The sequence below is a fragment of the Ahaetulla prasina genome, chromosome 2 (genome assembly GCF_028640845.1).
Source record: "Ahaetulla prasina isolate Xishuangbanna chromosome 2, ASM2864084v1, whole genome shotgun sequence".
NCBI classification, from domain to species: domain Eukaryota; kingdom Metazoa; phylum Chordata; class Lepidosauria; order Squamata; family Colubridae; genus Ahaetulla; species Ahaetulla prasina.
Genome location: NC_080540.1, coordinates 303715132 through 303737525, shown reverse-complemented (window position 1 = coordinate 303737525; position 22394 = coordinate 303715132). Strand labels below are relative to the sequence as shown.

Sequence of the window (22394 nt, the reverse complement as noted above, 5' to 3'; positions counted from 1 at the left end):
GGGTCAGAAGTGGCTCGCTCTCCACTTACTTACCATGGCCTGCGGGAGGGAAGCGCCAGCGTCCAAGAGAAGCAGAACACATTAATGCCACCTTGACTGTCTTCGTCTACCAGATCCAAACCGGGGGCCCCTCAGCAAGCCCCAGGACCACCCCAAGGGCCTGCAGCCACTCCAGCCGCCCCACTCCCATCCTAGCCCCATAGGAGGGTAGGCGAAGGCTTTCCACCTCCTATCTTGCTTCCCCATAGCTGGAAACTCACCCCCCCACACCCGCTTTTTAACTCTGCCACCTGGAAGCACAGAGGGAAGCCTCCCCCCCCCAAATACACCCCAAAGGCCCCCCTCCTATTTTCCTGACATGGGGCTGTTTACAGCCAATCACCTCTTCTCCCAGTCCTCTCCCCCACTTTCACTGGGAGAAAAGGCTGCAGTTGGGGGGGGGGAGGTACTCTTAAAACCCCACAACTAGAAGGATCATAGCCTCCATTTTTTCCCCCTTTTTAACTTTTTTTCCCCCAAGAACTGCTTTTTTGTGAACGAAGGCTCCAAATTCTCACACTCAAAAGAACTTGTAGCAGGGAAAGTAAGTTACCCAGGAGCAGCAAAGATATCCCAGCCCCCCTCCCGCCCGCCGCCCCCCCCCCCGTGCCCCACAGCCCCGAGGGAAGGGCATGTTGCGCAATCATGGGAGCTATGGGAGTCCCTCTCTTTTCCTCTCTGCCCCACCCCCCACCATCTGCACCCTGGGAAGACGCTGCAGCCTCTGCCCAGCGACCCAAAGCAAAGGGGTGCCCCATACTGTCACCGAGGGGTCCTCTCACCAGATCACTGACGAGGGGAAGGGGCTTCTTCTGCCGTAGATCAGGCATGCTGTCGATGCCGTACAGGCCGCCCACTGGCCTAGAAGCAACAAGAGGGGAGGCGTTAGGAAGGGCAAGGAGGAGGTGGCAGAAGCCCAGCCAGATGCTGCCTGGGCAGAAAGAGAACGGGGTGAAGGGGCTGTCTGGACACAGAAAGAGCTTTCCGCCTGGGACTCTCCAAGGCCCCTCAAAGTCCTCCCCCCCATTGTTAAACCGCTTTCCCCAGGAGAGGCTGGCCAAGCAGCAACAGGAACCGCCCAGATTTACCAGGGAGGGAGTAAAATGGGGGCATCTTATAAGATCCTCTCAAAGATCCCCCCCCTAATCGTGGCACCCCCAAAAACCCTGAAGTGGGCCTTCTTTGCCCTCCACTCAAAGTCAACCCCCCTCCCCCATTGGCAGCTCTACCGCTCTCCTTTGTGCCGATGCCACTCAGGGCCCTTGCAGCCTGTGGGGAAGGCTGGGCCGGAGTCCCTCTGTAAAAGCAGAGCCCCCCCCCTTGCCCTTCCCCTGTGTGCTCTGCTCTGGAATAGTCTCAGTCCAGGTTGACACTGCTGTGCCCCCCCTCCCCATTCGAGCCCCCCCAACAGTTGTGCACAAGCAGCAGCAGCGAATTCAAATGTTGCAGATCAAAGCCATCTGCCTCTATTCAAGTATATTCACACACGGAAAATCAAACAGCCTGTAAAGGGGGACTTCTCCGCTTTTCCCCTGGCAGGCCCCCAAGTCACGCTGGCTGGGAAGAAGGGGAGGGGGAGCCCGGCTTCAAAAGCTTTCAAGGCATCAGGGATGAGGAGGAGCAGCCCTGGAGGGAGGGAGGGAGGGAAGGAAAGATGCCCCCATGGAAAGACCAGCAGCTCTGATGGAAGAAAGTGCCCAGCCAGGCTCAGGCAAGCTGTCCCCTCCCCTCTCCTGACTGAGGACTGATCCTTTCCTTTTCCATCCTGACTTCCAGGGATGGGGTGGGGTTATTCTTCCTGCAGCAGAGAAGCCTCTTGGTCAGAATAATGCAATTTTTGAAAGAGTTAAACGTTTTGATCCAAAAAGTTGTTGGCTCCTCCTGATTTCTGGTTCCCCCAGATTAATGTGGCTTTCCTGGTCCCAAGAAGCTGTGGGGTGGGAGAAAAACCCACAGAGCTGCGGCCCCAGGGAAGGTGGTGCTCAGGTGCCAGGACCCCAAGGGGGCAGAGGAACAGCTGGGTTCCCTGCAAGCCTTTCGTGGCCCCTGGAACAGCCTCCATCCAAGGCCGAACCCTGGAAGCCAAAGTCGCCTCTTTCCTGGGGGAATCAGGGTGCCCCATGAGGTGCAGCCCCAGATGGGTCACAGAGAAAGCGGGGGGGGGGGCAGCGAGTGCTGTGGGGGCCCCAAAGGCTACTCACCCTCCTTTGAACCATGGAGACTTGGAGGCCTCGCCATCATCCAGACCCTTTGATGATGGGAAAGAGAGAAAACGACAGAATTATTTCCCAGCCAGCAAGTAGAAGGGAGGCACCCACGGAGGAGGTCCATGCATAAAAACAGAGGCAGGCGCTCCATGGTCAGCGGTCCACAGCAGGGATGGGGGTTGGGGGGGGGGGGCTGATGGGAAACACCGGAGGGAAACAGCCTGGTTGTGCAACCTAGGTGGAAAGGGGGGAGGGGAAACTTTCTTCTACAATCTCAGCCTGCCAGGTGCAAACCTTTCACCCAGGTTGGTAAGACCGATGCGGAGAGACCACATACATCCACTGGAACCCCTTCTTTGCCAAGCCCCCAGGGCCCTTGGGGGAGAGGCCAGAATTGCCTCTCCAACTGGTCTCTTGCACCCGCAGCCACAGCGGCACCTGCGTCTTCAGGAAGGGCTGTGGGGTGCTGTCAGAGGCGCAGGTGAGCCCAAGGCCTCACCCAAAAAGGTGGAACCCAGGAGTCCAGGCCTGGGCAGACCCGCCAAGATCCTGAGCTCCAGGGGCTTTGGGTGGCAGTCAACGGCCCGGGTAATTCAACCTCCAGAGCAGCCCGGGGCACCCAGGAGATCACGGGCATAGCCTGCCCCCTCCTGGCAGGGAATTCCTCCCAAGGGTGACCTTCCAAGCATGGCAGAAGCCATCCCTGCAGCTCACAGCTGGCTGAGAGAAGGGGAAGGGGTCTCTGGCCCCTACAGAAGAGGGCATGAACGAGGTCTCCTCCTCTTCCTCCCCAGACCAAGAGGAGGTGCGGGGGCTGCTGGTGCACCAGACAGAGCAATTCCCTTCACTGGGGTGTCCAACTATGGCAACTTTAAAGACTTGTGGACTTCAACTCCCAGAATTCCCCAGGCGGCATAGCTGGCCTGTCTCTTCGGCTGCCTCCGTGGAACAGCAAGGTGGAGACAATGCCTGTGGCTGGCTGGGGAATTCTGGGAATTGAAGTCCTCAGGTCTTAAAGTTGGAAAGGCTGGGCACCCCTGCCCCACACAGTGTCCGTGCAGTGTCTGTCTCCAAAGCAAAGGAATTATTGCTGCTGCTGCTAAATAGGAGCTGGTTGGGAAGCTTCCAGAAAGAGGGACAGCCAACTTCCCCCCCCCCCAACCTTGTGTGTGACCCGCCACACCCAGACAGGCGGCTCACAGTGGCTCCAGAAATAACGGCTGCCTCTCTTCGTTCCCTATTGTAAGATTTTGCACAACCGTCTCCACTGGCTCTTCCATGGAGGCAGCAAAAGAGACAGGACAGCTAGCAACATAAATCAGGTTTCTCCTCCCTCGGGTGGAGAGGCACCCTCCACCTCAATCATTGGACCCCCCCCACCCCAATTTGGCCTCCGGGCACTCTAGTCCACCACTGGTTGCAGTTCTGCTTGGCTTTCTGCTGGACATAACCTGAGCTCCTGCCAGCATCTCCATCCCAGAGAGCAAACCGTCTTCATGGCTTCCTTGCACTTGGTGTGACCTGCGATAATCCAATTTGCAGTCTATTACCCGTCTGCAGAACACAGATCCTGCTCGTTTGGCAGCCCCCCCCCACTCCCACTGAGAGCTGCTTTCCAGATATGGTTCTGCCCCTTTCATGTCCAGCAGGAACGAGATTCCAGGAGAAGAGGAGGATTTCTGCCTTATTGCTTTGAAACGTTTCAGCCGCCAGCAAAAAGGCCACCCTTTGATCGAGGAGCCCCCCCCCCCGCCAAAAACAGGAAGGAAAAAGACCCTCTGGGGACGGTTCTCCCCCATTCATAGCCAAGGCCAAAACATTTGGGCCAGAATTTGTGAGTTTGGCTGGCATTGCCTGCTGCACAAACCCCGGCGTGCCTTTAGAAAGGAAGGAAGAATAAAGGCAGCATCAGCTGAAGTGGCTGCTCTTTTTTCTCCGTTTCCAGCTGCTCCTTTGTGGCTCCACTGGCAGATGAACTGGGATGTTCTCCCCAGCTTATCTGCCCCCCAACAAATGTGGGTGTCTCCTGGGGGAAACGGGCTCGGGGGCCCCAAGGAACACCAAGCCTTACACCAGCTCCTGGCTGCAGAGAGAACCACAGGAGGAATTGGCAGGATCTGCTACAGACCGGAGCTTTGGGGCATCAGCTGCCTTTGCAAATAAAGGGGGACTCGGTGCAAAGGGCAGCCCTGGGGGGCACTGAGGTTCCTTTGTGCCCATAGATTTTTCTGATGCTGGAAAGCGAGAAATCCACCCTCCCACACACACACCTGGGGCAGGGGGTTCATACGGTCCTCTTTCCCCAGCCTTTAAAGGAAGCGGCTTTTGCTCCTTCGCCAGAGAACACTGCAAAGAAACCACTTCTCTTCTCCCAGGCCTGTGATGTTTATATTTCTTTCTTTATATCTTTAAATAAGGAGCATTGGGCGGTCATTCCAGCAGAATCCTTCCAGAAGCCCACCTGGCTCCCCCTCAGCCTTCCTGTGTCATGCAGCTCCCTCGTCCTCTTTGGGAACTGGGCTGGGGTGTGTGTGTGTGTGTGTGATCCAGGGATCTCGGTGGGGAATTGGCTCTTGGCTCCTCTGACAGGCCAAGGCACCCCGCAGTCTCTGTCTGGATCAGCCATGCCCCAGAAGCTGGCACATGCCAACCCTCCCCTCCCCCCCCAACACATCAAGCCTCAGCCAAAGCAACTCAAGGGGACATGCAAGAACGACACACACCAGAGTCAGTCAGAAACACACAAAGGAGAGTCAATAACCTGAAGTTCTCCTCTACTTCTTTCTGCAAATGGGGAAAAAGCAGAGAGGGAAGGAGAGGAAACATGGTTAGTGGAACACGTCTCGGTTACGGACAAAGCCTGGCCAGCGGAGCAGATTTGCACAGCCATGTTGCCCCCAACCCACAATCCCCCTCTGGGTGGGAAGGACCAGCTGGCGGAGAGGCAGCGGCCAGGGAGGCCGAGATGTGCTGAGCCCAAGTTTTCGCTGCAGGCTCTCTTGGCCTTTCAGTGGAGCCATCGCTTAGCGTTGCTTGGCGCTAGCGAGCACAAAACAGCTTTGCCGCTTGATACGGACAGGCCAGACCGGATCCTGCTCCTTAAAAGTGTGAGAGCGCCACCCAGGCCACCCCGTTCAATTCCTGACACTGGACCAGGGATCCCACGCAAGTCTCCCCCTGGATCCCCTCGGTAACCGCAGGGTGGTGAAAGCCCTGAGCGAGGCTGAAGGAGGGGGGATTATCGCAGTAGGGAGGTCTCCAAGGAGGCAGTGGCTGGGGGAGGGGGAAATATGGCAACCTTACAACCTGTGGACTTCAACTCCCAGAATTCATGAGCCAGTATAGAGTTGAAGTCCACTGGCCATAAAGTTGCTATAGTTGCCCATCCCTGCTTTAGGGTCGGATACCGTAACTAACAGACAGTCCAAATCGTTGTGTTATGCCTAAGATCACCTCCCCCACCCACTCCCACCCCCCAGCATTCTGGAAGGGTCTGAAATTGATGTCAATGGGTCCCAGTCTGATGGCAGGTTATGAGCTGTGAATAGATGTTCTGGCTGGTGCCCTGTTCCATGGGGTCTTCCTCTTCCTCTGGCGGCTCTTCCTTGCGTGCAACTCAGAGCCCATTTTCACAAACTGACTGATTTGATTTTGGTGCCACCTGGCTCCAGACTGGCTCTGGGGGGGAGGGAGGCTGCATCACAGAATAAAACCCCCGAAACAGACATCCAAGTTAGAGACTTTAAGAAAAAACTTCAGCAAACCATAACAAATCCAAGCAAAACTCTGGTTTTACCTGCAGAGATGCTGGCCTTTGAACAAAAGGAGAAATAAACCTTTTGCCAAAGGGCCTATTTGAAGGAGAATGGTGGGGATGTTTGGCTGAATATCTGTGGAGATTTTCAGTCATCCAGGCCATGACTGCCCCAAAGGTGCTTTCTTTCAAAAGGCAACTGGACTTCCTTGGCTTTTTCTCCAAGATGTTTTGCTTCTCATCTGAGAAGCTTCTTCCATTCTGACCGAATGCTGGGGAATGGAAGGATGACCGCGAACAATATAAATCCTTCCATTCCCCACCATTCAGTCAGAACTGAAAGCCACGAGAAGCAAAATGTCTTTGAGATAAAAACTAAGTTGGAATAGCTGTTTGGATGGGTCTGGCCAGGGCTCCTTCAAGAGGCCTGCTCTCTCCCCCTCTTCCTCTCCTTCCCAAACTCCACCTGAATCAGACGCCGGAAACCCCCTGAACTGCACCAGGCCTGTGACCATCAAGTCCACAAGATGCCCAAACCTGTCGGGGCACCAAACTAGGAGACTCCTCTTTGCAGTCTGAGAGCAAATGTGGCTGAGGAAAGGGAGAAGAACCTGCATCCATAATAGCAAAATGAAGGATATACCTTTAAGGGAGCGGCCGGTTGCTAAACAACCCCAGGATGCAAGAAAGGGGAATATTTGGAGCTCGGGGTTAATCTGTGGGGTCCTTCCTGGCCGCCCTTTGAGCTTGGTTGCCTTCTGGTGACATCATCAGAGCTAGAAGGGAGGGGGCTTTGTGGGGAGGAGGAAACAGCCAAGCTCAGAGAGCACCAAGGACCCTCAACAAGCAAAGAGGCAACAGGATTAATCCAAGAAAGACAAAGCAGCTGATAGGTGAAGAGAGTTTGACACTCACACAAAGCGGCAGCAGAAGAGAAACCCGGCCAGACTTGCCCAGGGACAACTTCTCAACAAACATCTGAAGGCTCCAGCTCTACCACCCTGGGGCAAGGGAGCTATTTGTGTGTGTGTGGCGGGGGGGGGAGATCTCTGGTGCTTTGGGCCTGCCTCTTCCTCCACATGGACCTGCTCTTCACAGGCTAGCTCCTCCCCTCCCCCACCCCAATGCAGAGTTTCCCAACTTTGGGGGAGGGGGAAGAGTTTGTGTTCCGGGTGTCCGATGGCAGACCTGCCATCGTTCTCAGCCAGCAACTCAAACCCAACGTCTCCAAAGGCACCAGAAACAGGCCTGACTCAGAAGACACGGGAGGAATCGGTGGAGGAATCAGTCCTGTGTGCTCCACAGGGACGAGGCGGGAAAACGTGCTGTGACAACAACCAGACCCACGAGCCCCGGTTGCCCTGCCCTTCCTTCCGAGTCAGTCTTCAGCGTGTGGGGAAGCTCTCCAGGGTCAGGCAGGGGCTGAGAGATCTGACGGCCCAGGGAGAGAGAGAGAGTGGTCGCTGTTTACCTGTATCAGACCCCCCTGAGCAAGAGGCCAGCAGCTCTTTGCTCCTGTGGGTTTGAGCAGCGATAACCTCTGCCTACGTCAAGAGAGATTTCTCTCTTTCAAAAGGTGAGGCGGATGGATGACATGTTGCTCGTCTCCCAGCCAAGGGACAACAAGGGAAGCATAGCAGCTGAGACTATTAGGAGTCTCAGCTGCTATGGCTTCCCCCCCTCCCCCGCCATGCCTCGGACAGGTATTTTAAGGTCCCTGGGTTTAGGCTGCAACACTTCCCTGTTTTCCTTGGCTCCGTGCTGGGCACAGCACCAAGGGCGGAGTTCCTGACCTCTCTCTGCCAATGGCAGCAACCCCACCGTCTCTGGGGCCTGCGGTGAACCTCCTGGGTCCATCACAGCCTTTCCCCAAAAAGTAAAGTGGGAATCAAACCGGAGCGTGCGTGTGCGTGTCTTCCCTTGGCTCCCTTTGTGCCATCCTGGCAGCCAGAGACCTCCTTGTTCATTAGGGAAATAAGCAACTGGGAGGAGGGGGGGGACACTTGGGGCAACCACATCCTTCTCCCTTCCAAGATGGCCAAGGAAGGCGTCCACGGCAGGAAGTCGGGCCAGTCGGGCTCCAGGGCAGGGGCTGCACCAGCCCAGGGAAGGGGCAAGGCAGACGCAGCTCCTCCCAGCCCCTTCCCCATCGCTGGTGGCTCTTCCAAGGCCAAGCCTCCTTCCACCTCTCCGTCCACACCCGTCCTCCTGGCCAAAGCAGCAGAAGGGCTGCAATCCACATCTCAAGCACCCACTCCAACCCCTTGGTTGCCAGCTGCTAGGCTTTGGGGGGTGGGAGATCCTTCTCCCACCAGCCCCTTTGGGGAATCTCTAGCCTTGAGGCCCAGGCCACGTCTGGGGCAGAGCCATGCTTTGTCTGGGCCTTCAAGGGACACGGTGGCTGGGAGAGGAAAGGAGGTTATTAGTCGAAGGTGTTCGTGGAGATGAGCATTTCAGGCAGCCAAGAGCGGGCCCTCTGATGAGGTTGCAAAGGCCATTTCTCACCCGCCATGGGCTGGCCCAGAGCCAGAGAAAAGGGCCGGCAGCTCCTTCGGAGAGACCACTCTGGGCTTTGGCATTTGTCTTAAATGTTGCCTTGGTGCTTGTGGGCAACTCTTCAGCTCCCTCTTACCTCCCTGCAAGGGGTGCCCCCTGGCCACTATGGAACAGAAGGAGGAATGCATTCGGGAGGGAGGAGTCTCAAAGGGGGCCCTGTACCTGCAGGCGTCTCCTCGGCCGAAGTCCAGCTCGGCTCCTGGGCCAGCTCCTTCAAGCACCTCCGGCGCATTTGCCTTTTCTCCCTCAGGACATTTTTGAAGTTGTTGATACATTTGTTCAAGTAAATGGTCTCTGCACACACCTTCTCCAGGCTCATGGGTCTCTGCCCAGGAGGGTCCACCGGCTGGGGAGGCTCAGTGGGGAAGGGCTGATCCACACAACCCCCGGAGTCCACCGCAGGAAGGGCAGGGGCCTCCTTGGAAGAGGGGGAGGCACTCAGGAGGGGCCTCTGTGGGGAGCTTGCACTGTCGCTGCTCACAACCATGTTGGCTTGGCTGTCCGAAGACAGGCTGGGTGGGCTCTCGGCCATGGTCTCCGGGCTGATGTGCGTCTCTGACACTGGCTCACTTGCCACGGGGAAGCCGTGGTCACCTCCAAGGACGACCTCCGAGTCGGCCGTCTCCAGCTTGTGGAAGACCACCTGCAGGGCGGACCGGAAGTGGCTGAGCGCCTTCCCCAGCTTGTTGGTGTAGAACCTCATGTCTACCAGGTCGACGTTGCCCTGCGAATGCTGGAGGAAGAACTGGGAGTTCTCCAAGACGTCCCGGAAGACGTGATCAGTGGGATCCTGCTCGTTCAGGTCGATCTCAATCATGTCCTTGAGCGTTTCGTTGCTGCCCGTTAACTTGTGTATGGCAGCATCACAGCCCGGCAGGATCACGGCCTTGTGGGATGCCTCCTTCTGCTCCTCCTCCAGATTGACCTGCTCAGGACTGAGACCCTCACAGTCGATCTCCCTTGCCCCTAGAATCAGCCCTCCTTCTTTGCCCACAACCGTGGGAGAGGGGAAGGATGAGGAGGGGTCCTTGACCATGTTCTCAGCCTCTGAGTTGTGGTCCCTTCCTTTTTCCGGAGCGGCCTCCAAGCCCCTGAGATTTAAGAGTTCCCCCAAAGGCCAGGACTTCCCCATGTGGCTTTTTGAGACCTCCAGCAGCTTTTGGGGGGCTTCAGTGATGCTGGCGGAAGTGTGGTTTTTGTGCAAAGTCTGCTCGTTGCTGCTGATGATCTGTACGACTCTCCCCACCTTTTCCTCAAGTTCAGAAATTAAACTGCTCTTCTTAGCTAAAGTGGACTTTTGTGGCAAGCCGGCCCTCTCGCCTACACGGAGTGGGTGGTTTTCATGGCTTTGCTTCTCACGCTGAGCCTGGCAAGAGTCTTTCCGGAGCTGACCACCCCCATCCCTCCTCCCTCCTTCTCCCTGAGAGTTGGGGAAGTCCCAGGGCTGGGGTCTCAAGCCAGAGGATGGCAACACGCCCAGCTGCCCACCGAGGCACACTGCGCTGTGCTGCTCAGCAATGGTTATTCCTGCATCCTGCAAGAGGATGGACTTCTGGAGGATGAAGTCTCGGTGCTCGGCCGTGGCGAGTTTCACAACAGTGGGGCGAGGCGCGAATGGGACCCCCGTGGCCACCCCTGATCTGTAAGCTTCCTTGATGTTCTTGCTGCGCTGGAGGCCGTTGAAGCAATGATACTTGGACAGGAAGCGGCAGACAATTTCCTTTGTGTTCTCCCCCTCCTGCTCAGGAATACCGTAAAAGTACAAAACCGGCTCCTTGGTGGCGGCCCCCACCAAGGCCCCTGGGCCTCTCAGCACGGTGGAGGTTTTGGTGATGGTCCCACTGCTGCTCTGCAGGCCCTCGATCTCACTCAAGACGGAGTCCACGCAGCTGGACACTTCGTCCACCGACCCCTTGATCAAGGTGAGGTGCTGTTGAAGTTCCGCAATCTCAGTCTGAATGCGGCTTATTCCTTGCAGCTCTTTCACAATGTAATCAATGACATCGGCAGAGCGGTCTCTGTTCCTGGCAGGGCAGGCAGGCTTACTCAGGAGAAGAGGCTCCTCCTTGGCAGCTACCTTACACCCTGTGCCAATGCCCGGCACTGCAACACTCTTGCCCGGCTCCCTGGGGTCCTCCAAGACCAGAACCTGGGGCTCCCTCCTGCAGGAGGCCTTGGCACATCCACCCTGGGACGACCGGGCCTCCTCGGCTTCATCTTGACCTGCCTCCCTACATCCACCCTTCTTCTCCGGGCTGGCAGGAAAGCCCACGCTGCGGGCCTTCCACTGGCAGGCAAAGGGGGCTGCTTCCATCTCCATGAACGGGAGCAGGGGGTGCTGTTTCTGTCCCAGGGGGAGCTCCCGGGGCGTGGCTGGGAGGAGCTTCTTCATCTCCCCAAAGACCTGGCAAGCCAGCTTCTGGGGCAGCTGCCCAGCCGGGAAGTAACTCCGAGCAGCTGAGTTTTCTGACACAGAGGCAATTCTCTCTTCTGCTAACGGGCATAATCCGAGGCCAGTCTGGTTCTTGCTCTCTCTTCCAGGAGGCTACAAAGCAGCTGAGGGCTGAGCCCCTCCCTGCCTGGGCAGGCGGCACTCGTGGCCAGAGCTTCCCATGGCCCAGAACACGGCTGTCGAGAAAAGGGACAGAAACATGGGATGCTGGTCAGGGGAGAGAACACACACACAGACACACACAAAATAGCATTGGCCATAGAATCAACCAAACTGCATCTGTATCCATTAGACAAGTAAGTTGTGTTTAGAAGCATCCTGAAGCACAGAGAGCTCCTGCAATCATCCATGGCGGTGATCCTCCATGCCTAGTCCTCCTTGGCCCACCTCTAAAGGACCCTTCTCTTTTTCCACTACCAAGGCCGGGGTTCGAGTTCCAACTCCAAGCACCAGTTTTGCCTATGTTTCCCCCTCCCAGACACCCTACTCTGAGCAGTAATGATTGGATGGTTCCTTCGGGTGCTGCCCTTTCTCCTTCAAGGTTGGTGGCCCTAGGAGGTCTTACATGCACCTCTGGTCATCAGGGGAGCCCCCAGCTTCCCCACGCAACAGGACTCCTCTTTATCCTTTCAGGGCACCTGCTCACCGACTGAGAGTAGGTTAAAAGGAAGCCACAAAGCCCCTCAATCCTCCTTGCTTGCCGATTGAGATCCATGAAGGTCAGCCAAATGTATTCGCTCTCCTCCCCCTCCCTTTCTTTCCCACCTCAGATATGAAATGGAGCTCCTGAAGGACGAGGATGTGGGGATGGGCCCCAGTGAGGACAGCACACATATCCTTTCTGCCGTATCAACTCTGGCTGGCCCAGAACCAGGCGAATTCTAATCTGGATCTCCTGCACAGCCCTCACCAAATCCTGCACAGTACACATCAATATATGTATGCAAATATAGATGGATATGTATAGATATGTATATATATATATTCAGGTTGCTTTTCAAACAACACAGACTTTGTACGTTCCAATTGGACAGGCTCAAAATGTTCAGGCTTCAAAGAGCTTTACAGCTAAGGGCAATTTGGCTGCCAGGCTCTGAAGGGGCTTCAGGAGCAGGACTCCCACAACCGGCATCGCAAAAGGGGCGAAGGCTTCCCAAGAACAAGATCCTTGACTGGTGAGCTGATCGACAGGTCTAGTGTGCCTCTCCACCTCGACCACCAAAATAGCTCAAGGCAGCTGACATTGTTAGGGCTTACAATACGACAACGAAAGCAAAGTGACAGAAACAGTAATGCACGCAGCGCACTGGGGTATAAATAAGACACGAGTACCTATCATTATACAGTAGTATGCTACCAGGTTGCATTCCCACCGCCATGAGAAGCGGAATCCCTTCATCGAGGGCAGAGGCTGGATAAGTCACGCACAGGCCACGCCCACCCCAGCTCCGCTAAGGGTAAAATGTTGCGAAATGTCACATGACAGCAACCTGACTTGGCGAGTTTGACACCCGTGATCTAGGGAAATCTAGTTTTATTTATATCAATAATTTACACGGTCACCTATCTCACAACACCCAGTTATCGGGTAGCATCTTAAGACTACAAACCCAATAATTGGGTAACCCACAAAGCCCAAAGTCCCTTGCGGTTGTAAAACCACATCAGCAACAAGCGGGCCGGCCTAACTCCGAGGCAAAACCAGGAGAGACAGCAGAGCTTCTGAGGCTTATGAAAGGCTAACAGGGTCAGGCACCCATACCTCTGGGGGTGGGGCAGGGGGCTGTTCCGCAGGGCAGGCACGGCTCTTGGGTCCCACAGGTGACGATGGTTAACAGGGGGTCCCAGAATAGACCCTCCTTGATACATCTGTGGAGTGAACAGGACCAGTGGGAGAAAGGCCGCTCCACAAACTTCCTAGCCCTGGTCCTGTTTTGTAGGTGCCAACTAACACCTCGACTCATACCCAGAAGTCAGTGCAGCGTGTGGAACGGCAGCGTTACACGGCTGCAGCGAGCGGTGCCAAGCACTGCCCACGCCGCCACATTCAGGGCCAGCTGCAGCTTCTGACTGCTCCTCAAGGGCAGCCCCATGTACAGCACGTTACAGTACTCCAAAGGGAAGGTGACTAAGATGTGAGTCACCACGAGCAAGGCAACGGCTGGCTTGCGCAACTGATGGGAGATGAACATCACCTAGTCAACAAAACACACACTCCAGACGTGACTTTAGTCGCTGCCTTCTGCGTTCGTTTGAGCTCCTGAGCACTCTGGATTACAAGAAGAGGACACTAAATCGGTCAAGAGTAGTTGGCGGGTTTTCTCAAAGCAGGACCACACCCTATAGAACCCCTCAGCCACCCTCTGCTTCTTCAGAGAGCTCTTCAGATCTTTGTTTAACCCTTGTACAGATATTTAGTTCCCAGAGAACAAATGACTCCTGGACAACAGTGAGAAACAGAGCCAAATGGGGCCAACTTAATGACAAGAACAATCAATCAATCAATCAATCAATCAACCAGAATAGAACTGGAAGGGAGGTCTTCAAGCAGGAGACCCTGTACCATTTCAGACAAGTGACCGTCTGGTCTCTCTTCTTAAAACCACCCAATGGTGAAGCACCCATAACTTCTGAAGGCGAGCTCCAAAGAACCTTTGGAGGTCTCCTCCCCAAATCTTCCTATCCATGTGAGAAACAGAAGGATACATACATTTGCAAGGAATGCTTCTTCACTTGGGGGACATCTCAGCAGAATGAGGGGTTCTCCCATATCTGTGATTGGCCAAAAGCAAAAGCAGCAGGATGGCCCTCTCCCACCAGGCCACTTCCGCTCCAAATCTCAGCCTGCAACCAGACCAGAAAGCATCCGAACAACCCTTCTCCTCCAAGGAGGTCTGGGGACGCAGCTGATCCCAGCCCAGCAACCAGGAAGCGCCGGCCTTTATCCTGACTGGCGGCTGCTCCACAAGGCCGTTTCTGGTCCACAGCAAGGTGTATCCTTGAGCACAGGGCTCTCCAACCTTGGCAACTTTAAGACTTGTGGATTTCAACTCCCAGAATTCCCTAGCCAAAATTGAAGTCCACAAGTCTTAAAGCTGCCGAGGTTGGAGAGCCCTACTCAAGCAGACTTTTACCTGCATGCATCACCAGTGTGCCTCTGGCCTCAGGACTTCACAGCTACCTGAGAAGGTGACAGAAAGGGAAGCAGCGAGCAACAACCCATGGGGAAGATTGTGGAGAGTTTCCACCACACACATTTAGGCCTGCTGTACATTCCCAAGACTTTGTTATCCATTTGCCACAAGTGCCACATTGCGGCCCCCATGCAGTGAATCGGGATGTGTGTGTGGGCATGCCTGCCACTGCTTGTCTCTGAAACTGGTCCCCCCTGCATTTCCCTAAGGCCATCTGGTCCCCCATCTCTAGTCCGCAGGATGTAGATGACCAGGCTGACCTGGAGGGAGGGGTCAAACGTGAGATCTAAGTCCAGGCCACCTTGAATTCTGTCAATTCTTATCTATCGTCAATTTGCTTTGAGCGTTAGTAGTTCAGATTCTTGTAGAGAGCTTTAGCATACAATAAACCTGTATTCACTTGAGCTGCCTAGACTCCTGACTTCTTGCACTTGACCCTGAATCTTGGATCAGGTCTTGTTCAGAGTCACGTTTTTTGGGGGAGCAGCAATAAATAAAGTAAGAGGCTCTACTGAGGCAAAGTCTTTCCAGCAATGTGGTACACGGCCTAGGAAGGCCATCTGCCGGGATCTCCATTTAGGCCCTTCCCTCTTTCCGCTGCTGCCTGAATGCCCTGGGGCTCTGCTGGTCATTCCGCACCCTTCCTTCTTCTGTATCTCTAGCAGGGCTCCACTTCCTTGCCCCAAGCGGGCAGTGCCAGGGGCCAGGCTCCCACTGGGTGGCTGGGAGATAAGGAGGGGGCCAGGAAATATCAGGAATTAAGTAGAGTTAAGAGCTCATTTTCTAGTCATGCTGTTATCCATTTCTTTTTTTGGCCCAAAAATAAATTACGATTTGGCCAAAAACCATGGGAGTTTTGGGGAGCCTTTGTGGGCTGCTTATGGCCTTCAAATGCAGCCCCCCGAGCCAGCCCTGCCTCCTTGCCTTCCCAGCTGGGACTTTGCTGGAAATTCCCGTGTTGTGGGGGATCTTGTAGTAGACGAGGGAGACTATAACAACCTTAAGAGATGCAGATGATGCCTCGTGTTTTATGGATAAGCCAGAAAGATCCTTCTCTATTAAAAGGTCATTTATCTCATGATGCCTTGGCATGCATCTTCTCTGGCGCCATTGGCCTTCCGAGTCCTCTTGTCCTCCTTGGGTTTGCTTGCTCATCACAATCACACCATTCCCTACCAATCCATCTGAACCTCAGAAGGAACAATTACCTAGGGATCCTTCTGAGCAGGAGGGAAGATAAATGCGATAAGGATGAATTTTAGTTCCAAGGGAAGTTATATTTTTAAATGTCATCTTATTTTCATTCCTTCGCATTATTTTAAGCAAATCTATCTACCCCGCAGCCATTTTCTTGGCAGGGTCAGAGCCATAAATTATGGCTGCCTGTGGAGAAAGGTAGATTTCGTTTTTCACACTTTCGGAATTATTATTGAGCACTTATTTCATCTTTGGTTACTAGCTGGAATAATTTCAGAGCTCCACTCTTCTTTGGACTCAACTGAAAATTTGTTGTTTGAGAAACCACTTGGCAGAAATCAGAGTGATTGGTCAAGTTCTGTTTTTTAAACATGTTTAGTTGATCAGGGAACGTGGTGGACAACGAAAGGGTCTCCCACGAGATCCTAGTAAAAAGGTAATAAAATGTGGCCTAGATAACAGAATAATAGAGTTGGAAGGGACCTTGAAGGCCTTCTAGTCTTTCTCCTTGCTCAAGGCAGGAGGCCTTACAGCCTCCCAGTCAAATGGTTGTCCAGTCTCTTCTTGAAGACCTCCAGTGATGGAGCACCCACAAATTCTGATGGCAAGCTGTTCCTCTGGTTAATTAACAGAAGGGACCTTGGAGGTCTTCTATCCCAACCCCCAGCTCAAGCAGGAGATCGTATACCAGTGATGGTGAACCTTTTCGGCACCGAGGGCCAAAAAGGAAGCACCTATGCACCTATGCTTGTCTGGGCTGCAACCCAGAAGAGAAGCTGCCCATTTTTGCGCACACTCAAAAATGAATTTCCTTTCCAGACCTTCCTCTCCTTCTCTTATCTACATCCTCTCCTCCCTCCACCCTACACCTTCCTTCTCCCTCTTCTACCCCTCTTCCTTCCTCTTCTCCTCTTTCCTACCTCCTACTCTCTCTTTTCTCCCTCCGCACCGTTCTAAAATGGTAACTGGGCAGACCCGACCCTACATTAATTATATTTATACATCTTCAATAATCCCTGTACATTAACCATCACTCCATCTCTAGCCTCAACCCCCCAATTCCCCTCCCCCTTACTTAAAAGAAGGTAGAAGAGGGAAGAGTGTTAAAAAGGGGGGTGGTGACTGGGCAAGCCCGACTAATTGTATATAACTGTACATTGAATGAGTTGTTTGACACTAAAAAAAGAAATTAAAAAAAAATGAATTTCCAGTTTCTGGTATGCGTCTAGTCTTCAGGCTTTCTGACACGCATGCGCACGCGACGATCAGTTGGCCGGCACACATGCTCACACAGGAAAATGGAAGACCAGCTCTTCCAGTTTCTGGCACTGCCGCACTCACGAAGGCCAGCTGATTGTTGCACACGCATGCACGCCACAAACCCGGAAGCCCGGGTGCCATAGTTTCGCCATCATGGCCCTAGACCATTTCAAACAAGTGGCTGCCTAGTCTCTTCTTGAAAACCTCCAATGATGCAGCCCCCAGAACTTCTGAAGGCAAATCCTTCCACTGGTTAATTGTTCTCACTGTCAGGCAGTTTCTCCTTAGTTCTAGTTTGCTTCTCTGCTTGATTAGTTTCCAGCCATTGCTAGATACCCGTTTAAAAATGCCAGATACCATTTAACGCCACCATTAAATAGATACAGAACTGGTTAGCTATTGGCACCCAACAAGAACATGTCAATAACTCTGCATGAAGCCAACAAGGACTACTGGGGGGGGGGGAGGTTGGCAGGGCTCCATTTTGGGCTCCGTATGACCAACAGATTGTTAAATGACTCCGATGAGGGGGCAGAAAATATGGTTAGCAAATTTGTGAAAGACACAATGATGGGGGAGGGTAGAAACAGAGCATAAATCAAGATTTGGGTCATTCCTGACAGGCTGGAACGGTGGGCAAGATGAAACCAGCAAGATGAATCTCAACAGGGAGAACAAGAGAGTGGAACATTATTAGGGTAGGAAGAACCGAAGTCCCACACCCAGAACGGAAAGAGAAAGGGGTTTAGTCAGCTGAACAGCCAAAGGGGCTCCGGCGCTCTAGGTTGGATGAAATGCTGAAGGTGAGTCAACACTATTAGCCCCCCTAAAAATCAAGTGCAATCCTGAACATAACAAAAGTATATGGTCCCAATCAACAGAAGGTGTCGCTTCTCTCTAGCCTGCACTGATCAGGCCAAAAGAGAATCCTGCACTCAGTTTCGAGTGTCACGTCTTAAGGAGGAAAGTGAGAACCTGAAAAGTGCCCAGAGGACAAGCAAGCAAGAGGAAAAGGGGGGGAAGGGGATGGGGGGTGCTGGCAGAAGAGAGGGCCATGAGAAGATGGTGTAGCTGTCTCCCAGCATCGGAAGGGCTGTCAAACAGAAGACGGAGCAGAATCGTTCTGTCACTCCAGGAAACAAGGACAGGGGTTTTAAATGATAAGAAAGCAGATTTTAGTTGAACATCAGCAAGAATCTCCTAACATTAAGGGCTGTTTGACAATGGACCAGCAGCAAAGTCTGTTTTGCTGATGATGTTGAAACAGGAATCTGCACAGCCAACGTGTGTGTGTGTGTGTGTGTGTGTGTGTGTGAGAGAGAGAGAGAGAGAGAGAGAGAGAGAGAGAGAGAAGCGAAATGAAGAGAAGAGAAGAGAAAACTTGTCTCCTGGCTGTGTTTATAGCTAATTGGATGATGCTGACAGCTTTGTATTTTATTTTTATATTCTGTATTTCAATCTTGTCAACTATTTTATTGAAAGCCAATAAGAGTCACATATGTAACATGGGCAGCTCTCTAAATTGAAATAATAAAAAATATTATATTTTTATTTAAAGAAATATATTACTATTAATATTTCCAACAATAAATAAATTGACGCCATAACCCTCAGTGAGGCGCTTCATGTGCTTGTAGGGTGTGGGTGCTCTGCACAAGATGAGAACCACGTCAGAGGTTCAACCCTGCTTAGTGAGATCAGTGAACCAAGGGAAGGATTTGGCTTCAGGAGTTGTGGGTGCTCCATTCTTGGAAGTTTTTAAGAAGAGACTGGACAGCCACTTGCCCAGAATGGTTGGACTAGAAGATCTCCAAGGTCCCTTCCAACTCTGTTGTTTGGTAATTTTGTACTAGTGGACAGGTCTCCTCAGAGGAGCCAGTGCTTCTCCCATAATATGGTGGATGTTGTTCTTTCCAGCACTGGTTATTTACAGAAACCTGATCCAGATCGGTCATTGCCCAGATCAACAAAGGCCGAGCTGGGTGTCAAAAGTTTCTGGGCGACTGATGAAAAGGAACACTGGACTGTTGGATGAGCTGCTAGGGCAGCTACTGCAGGACTGCTGGAAGGAAAAGTGTTTCCCTGTCACAAATACACAAAGACCAAAAACAAAGGAATAAAAGATCTGTTATTGCAAATCAAATCCAACAAGAAAACGATGTCTGAAAATTATGCAACCGTTCTGGAAACCGCAACATCCAGAAACAGAGGCCAAGATCAGCACTGATTTGTAACATAAAAAAAGAGGAATTCACAGAAGCAGAATTGGAAGAAGTGCCAGAGTTTACCCAGGGGTAAAGAAATCCTTGCCAGGGATAGCAGCTCAGGGGGCAGAGGCAAACCGTGGGGAATCGGTGGCATAGGAAGGCAGCATCGCTCCCAGGTGGGGCACCTCTCCTCTACCTTCTCCTCGGAAAGGACAAAGCCCTCCACAAAAAGAGAGGGGCCGAAAGGAAGAAGAACAGAGCATCTAAGCACCAAAACTAGCACACCGCAAAGGCTTACTAAATACCGGGGAGACCAGCCTGGTTCATAAAAAAGACCAAATGAAGAATAGAAAAAGAGGCATGGCAAGAGTATTAGATGGCAGGTACATTAAAAATAATAGTAGCCCCAGCATGTCATAACAAGACCTGGCAATAACTAAGAAGGAAGAGATTGAGGGTCTACATTCTGGCTGCACAAGGCCAAGCCTTAAGAACAAAGGCCAGAATACAAAGCCAGAATTGAGAAGACAGCAAGTGCCACCTCTGCAAAGAAGCTGGAGAAACAGTGGATCACCTGTTTTAGCTGCTCCAAGATCACTCAAACTGACTACAAGCAATGGCACAACACAGTAGCAACAATGGTGCATTGCAAGAAATACCATTTGCCTGCAAGCAAGAACTGGTGGGACCATAAAATAGAGAAAGTCACAGAAAATGGAAGAAACTAAAGTGCTCTGGGACTTTTAGAATTCGGGCAGACAGGCACCTGCCATGTAACACCTAGACAATGATCAGAAAAAGAAGTTCGGATAGTGGATGGGGCCAAACCTGGAGACAGCAGAAGAAAAGAGAAAGAACTGGAGAAGATCACAACATACAAAGGCCTGCAAATAGAAAGAGAACGAGTGTGGCAGAAGCAAGCAAAGGGCGTGCAATCCCAAAACATCTGGAGCACCACTTAAACACCATTGGCAATTGACACAATCCCCATCCATCAATTGCAAAAAACAATTTTACTGGGAACAGTCTACATTCTGCAATAACACCATTATCACCTTTGACCGGGTCCTTGGGAAGGACTCAGTAGGTGGACAAAAATGCCAGACACAGTCTGAACCTCTGCATGACTACATGACTAACCATAATAATAGAATAGAATAGAATAGAATTTTTATTGGCCAAGTGTGATTGGACACACAAGGAATTTGTCTTGGTGCATATATAACAATATCACCCTCAAAGTTGATAATATATATATAACATATTATATTTGTTTTCTGAGGTTTTCGCGGGTGTTTGTATGTAGGTCTTTGGTTATTCGGGTCTTCTCCCACGTAAAATTGGAAGTGTCTTGGCGACGTTTCGACGAAGTCTCATTCGTCATCTTCAGGCTTCAGCTTCGTGCTTCTGGGAGCAATGTGTGATTGCAGCTGTTTCTTCCTTTTTAACTGCTAGTGGGGGTTTGAACTGATTGGGTGGGAGCTTGGCTGTGCTCTGATTGGATGGGGTTTTTTTTGTGCTCTGATTGGCTGGGGGTGTGTCCTGTTTGGGTGGGGGCTTGGTTGTGCTCAGATTAGTCTGAGTTGCAGGGGGATTTGAGCTGGTGAGCTGCACTGCTGCTGTTTGGCTTCGTGTTCATGGTCGTGCTACATCTTCATAGTGGGTGTCAGTCTGCTGCATGTATGGATTGGAGGGGTTTGAAATGGCTAATGTTGCAGCTGCGGTCTGGCTTCTGGTCCTTGGTCGTCATTCCTGATCAGTGTGGGTTTGGGTCTGCTTTCTGGGTGGATGTGTGGTGGTGACATCCTGTGTGGACCTCGTGAGTGTGGGTCTGGTGTCATTCCTCGTGTTAGGGACTCGTTTGTCAATAAGGGCGGGTTTCCAAATGGCTGGTAGGCGGGAGGTATCATCTCGTTTGTTCATGCTGTGTGGGCGTTTTTCTATCTCGATGGCTTCTCTGATTATTCTGTTGTTAAAGTGTTCAGTTTTGGCGATAGTTCTGGTCTTTTTAAAGTCAATATCGTGTCCTGTGGCTTTAAGGTGTTGGACCAGGAAGAAGTTGGTTCCTCTTTTTTGACTGAGTTCTTGTGTTCTTCAATGCGTGCATTTATTCTTCTGTTGGTTTGTCCAATGTATGTGGTGGGGCAGGCGGTGCATGGGATTTCATATACTCCTTGATTTTCTAACTCAATTTTGTCTTTGGGGTTTCTTAGGATGGTGGATATTTTTTGGTTTGTGCAGAATGCTGTCTTGATGTTATGTTTGTGGAGGATCTTGCTGATTCTGTCTGTGGTGCCTTTTATATATGGGAGGAGGGCTGTGCCGTTTTCTTGTTCTCTGTCTTGGGTTTTAGTGGGGGGGTTCTTTTTGGATTAGTTTGGTAATCTTATTTCTCTGGAATCCATTGGATGTTAGTACGTTTGTGAGAGTGTGTAGTTCGGTTTTTAGGTGTTGTTCGTCAGCTAAGCGTTTTGTTCTAGAGATGAGTGTCTTGGCTACGGAGTTGATCTGTGCTGGGTGGTGGTGTGAGAGTGCGTGCAGATAGCGGTTTGTGTGTGTTTTCTTCTGGTAGATGGTGTGTCCTAGGGAGCCATTGGGTTTCTTGTAGACTAAGACATCTAGGAAGGGAAGTTGATTGTTAACTTCTGTTTCCATGGTGAACTGTATTTTGGGGTGTAGGCTATTTAGGTGTCTGAGGAAGTTGTCAAGTTTTTCTTTCCCATGTTGCCAGATGGATGGGGGGGTTTTTTGTGCTCTGGTTGGCTGGGGTGTGCTCTGATGGGCTGGGGGTGTGTCCAACACAGCACCCACCCCCAGCCAATCAGAGCACAAAACCCCCCCATCCAATCAGAGCACAGCCAAGCTCCCACCCAATCAGTTCAAACCCCCACTAGCAGTTAAAAAGGAAGAAACAGCTGCAATCACACATTGCTCCCAGAAGCACGAAGCTGAAGCCTGAAGATGACGAATGAGACTTCGTAAACGCCGCCAAGACACTTCCAATTTTACGCGGAGAAAACCCGAATAACCAAAGACCTACATACAAACACCCGAAAACCTATATATATATATTATATGTAGGTCTTTGGTTATTCGGGTTTTCTCCCGTAAAATTGGAAGTGTCTTGGCGACGTTTGACGAAGTCTCATTCGTCATCTTCAGGCTTCAGCTTCAGTGCTTCTGGGAGCAATGTGTGATTGCAGCTGTTTCTTCCTTTTAACTGCTAGAGAGGGTTTGAACTGATTGGGTGGGAGCTTGGCTGTGCTCTGATTGGATGGGGGTTTTTTTGTGCTCTGATTGACTGGGGGTGTGTCCTGTTTGGGTGGGGGCTTGGTTGTGCTCAGATTAGTCTGAGTTGCAGGGGGCTTTGAGCTGGTGAGCTGCACTGCTGCTGTTTGGCTTCGTGTTCATGGTCGTGCTACATCTTCGTAGTGGGTGTCAGTCTGCTGCATGTATGGATTGGAGGGGTTTGAAATGGCTAATGTTGCAGCTGCGGTCTGGCTTCTGGTCCTTGGTCATGATTCCTGA

General features: G+C 52.2%; 2 protein-coding genes across 2 annotated transcripts in view; both read right to left on the bottom strand.

Moving 5' to 3' along the window:
* LOC131190759 (uncharacterized) overlaps positions 1-22394 on the bottom strand; it is a 148802-nt gene that overhangs the window by 47815 nt on the left and 78593 nt on the right. The window contains exons 14-15 of the mRNA XM_058168114.1: positions 2241-2287; positions 822-900 (exon numbers count right to left, since the gene is read on the bottom strand). Coding sequence (XP_058024097.1) covers positions 822-900; positions 2241-2287 — 126 coding nt within the window. The remainder of the gene's footprint in view (positions 1-821; positions 901-2240; positions 2288-22394) is intronic.
* On the bottom strand, positions 6536-11089 carry LOC131192903 (uncharacterized). The gene is made up of 2 exons (XM_058172476.1): positions 8719-11089; positions 6536-7431 (listed from the first exon to the last, which is right to left on the bottom strand). Exons 1-2 carry the CDS (start codon positions 10946-10948, stop codon positions 7412-7414), a joined length of 2250 nt encoding a protein of 749 aa, XP_058028459.1. The 5' UTR covers positions 10949-11089; the 3' UTR covers positions 6536-7411.

Coding starts and splice junctions, on each gene's coding strand:
- LOC131192903 (XM_058172476.1), bottom strand. CDS start 10,948: ATGAAGAAGCTCCTCCCAGCCACGCCCCGGGAGCTCCCCCTGGGACAG. Junction 7,432..8,718: donor GGCCGAGGAGACGCCTGCAG/GTACAGGGCCCC, acceptor CTGGGCCGTCAG/ATCTCTCAGCCCCTGCCTGA.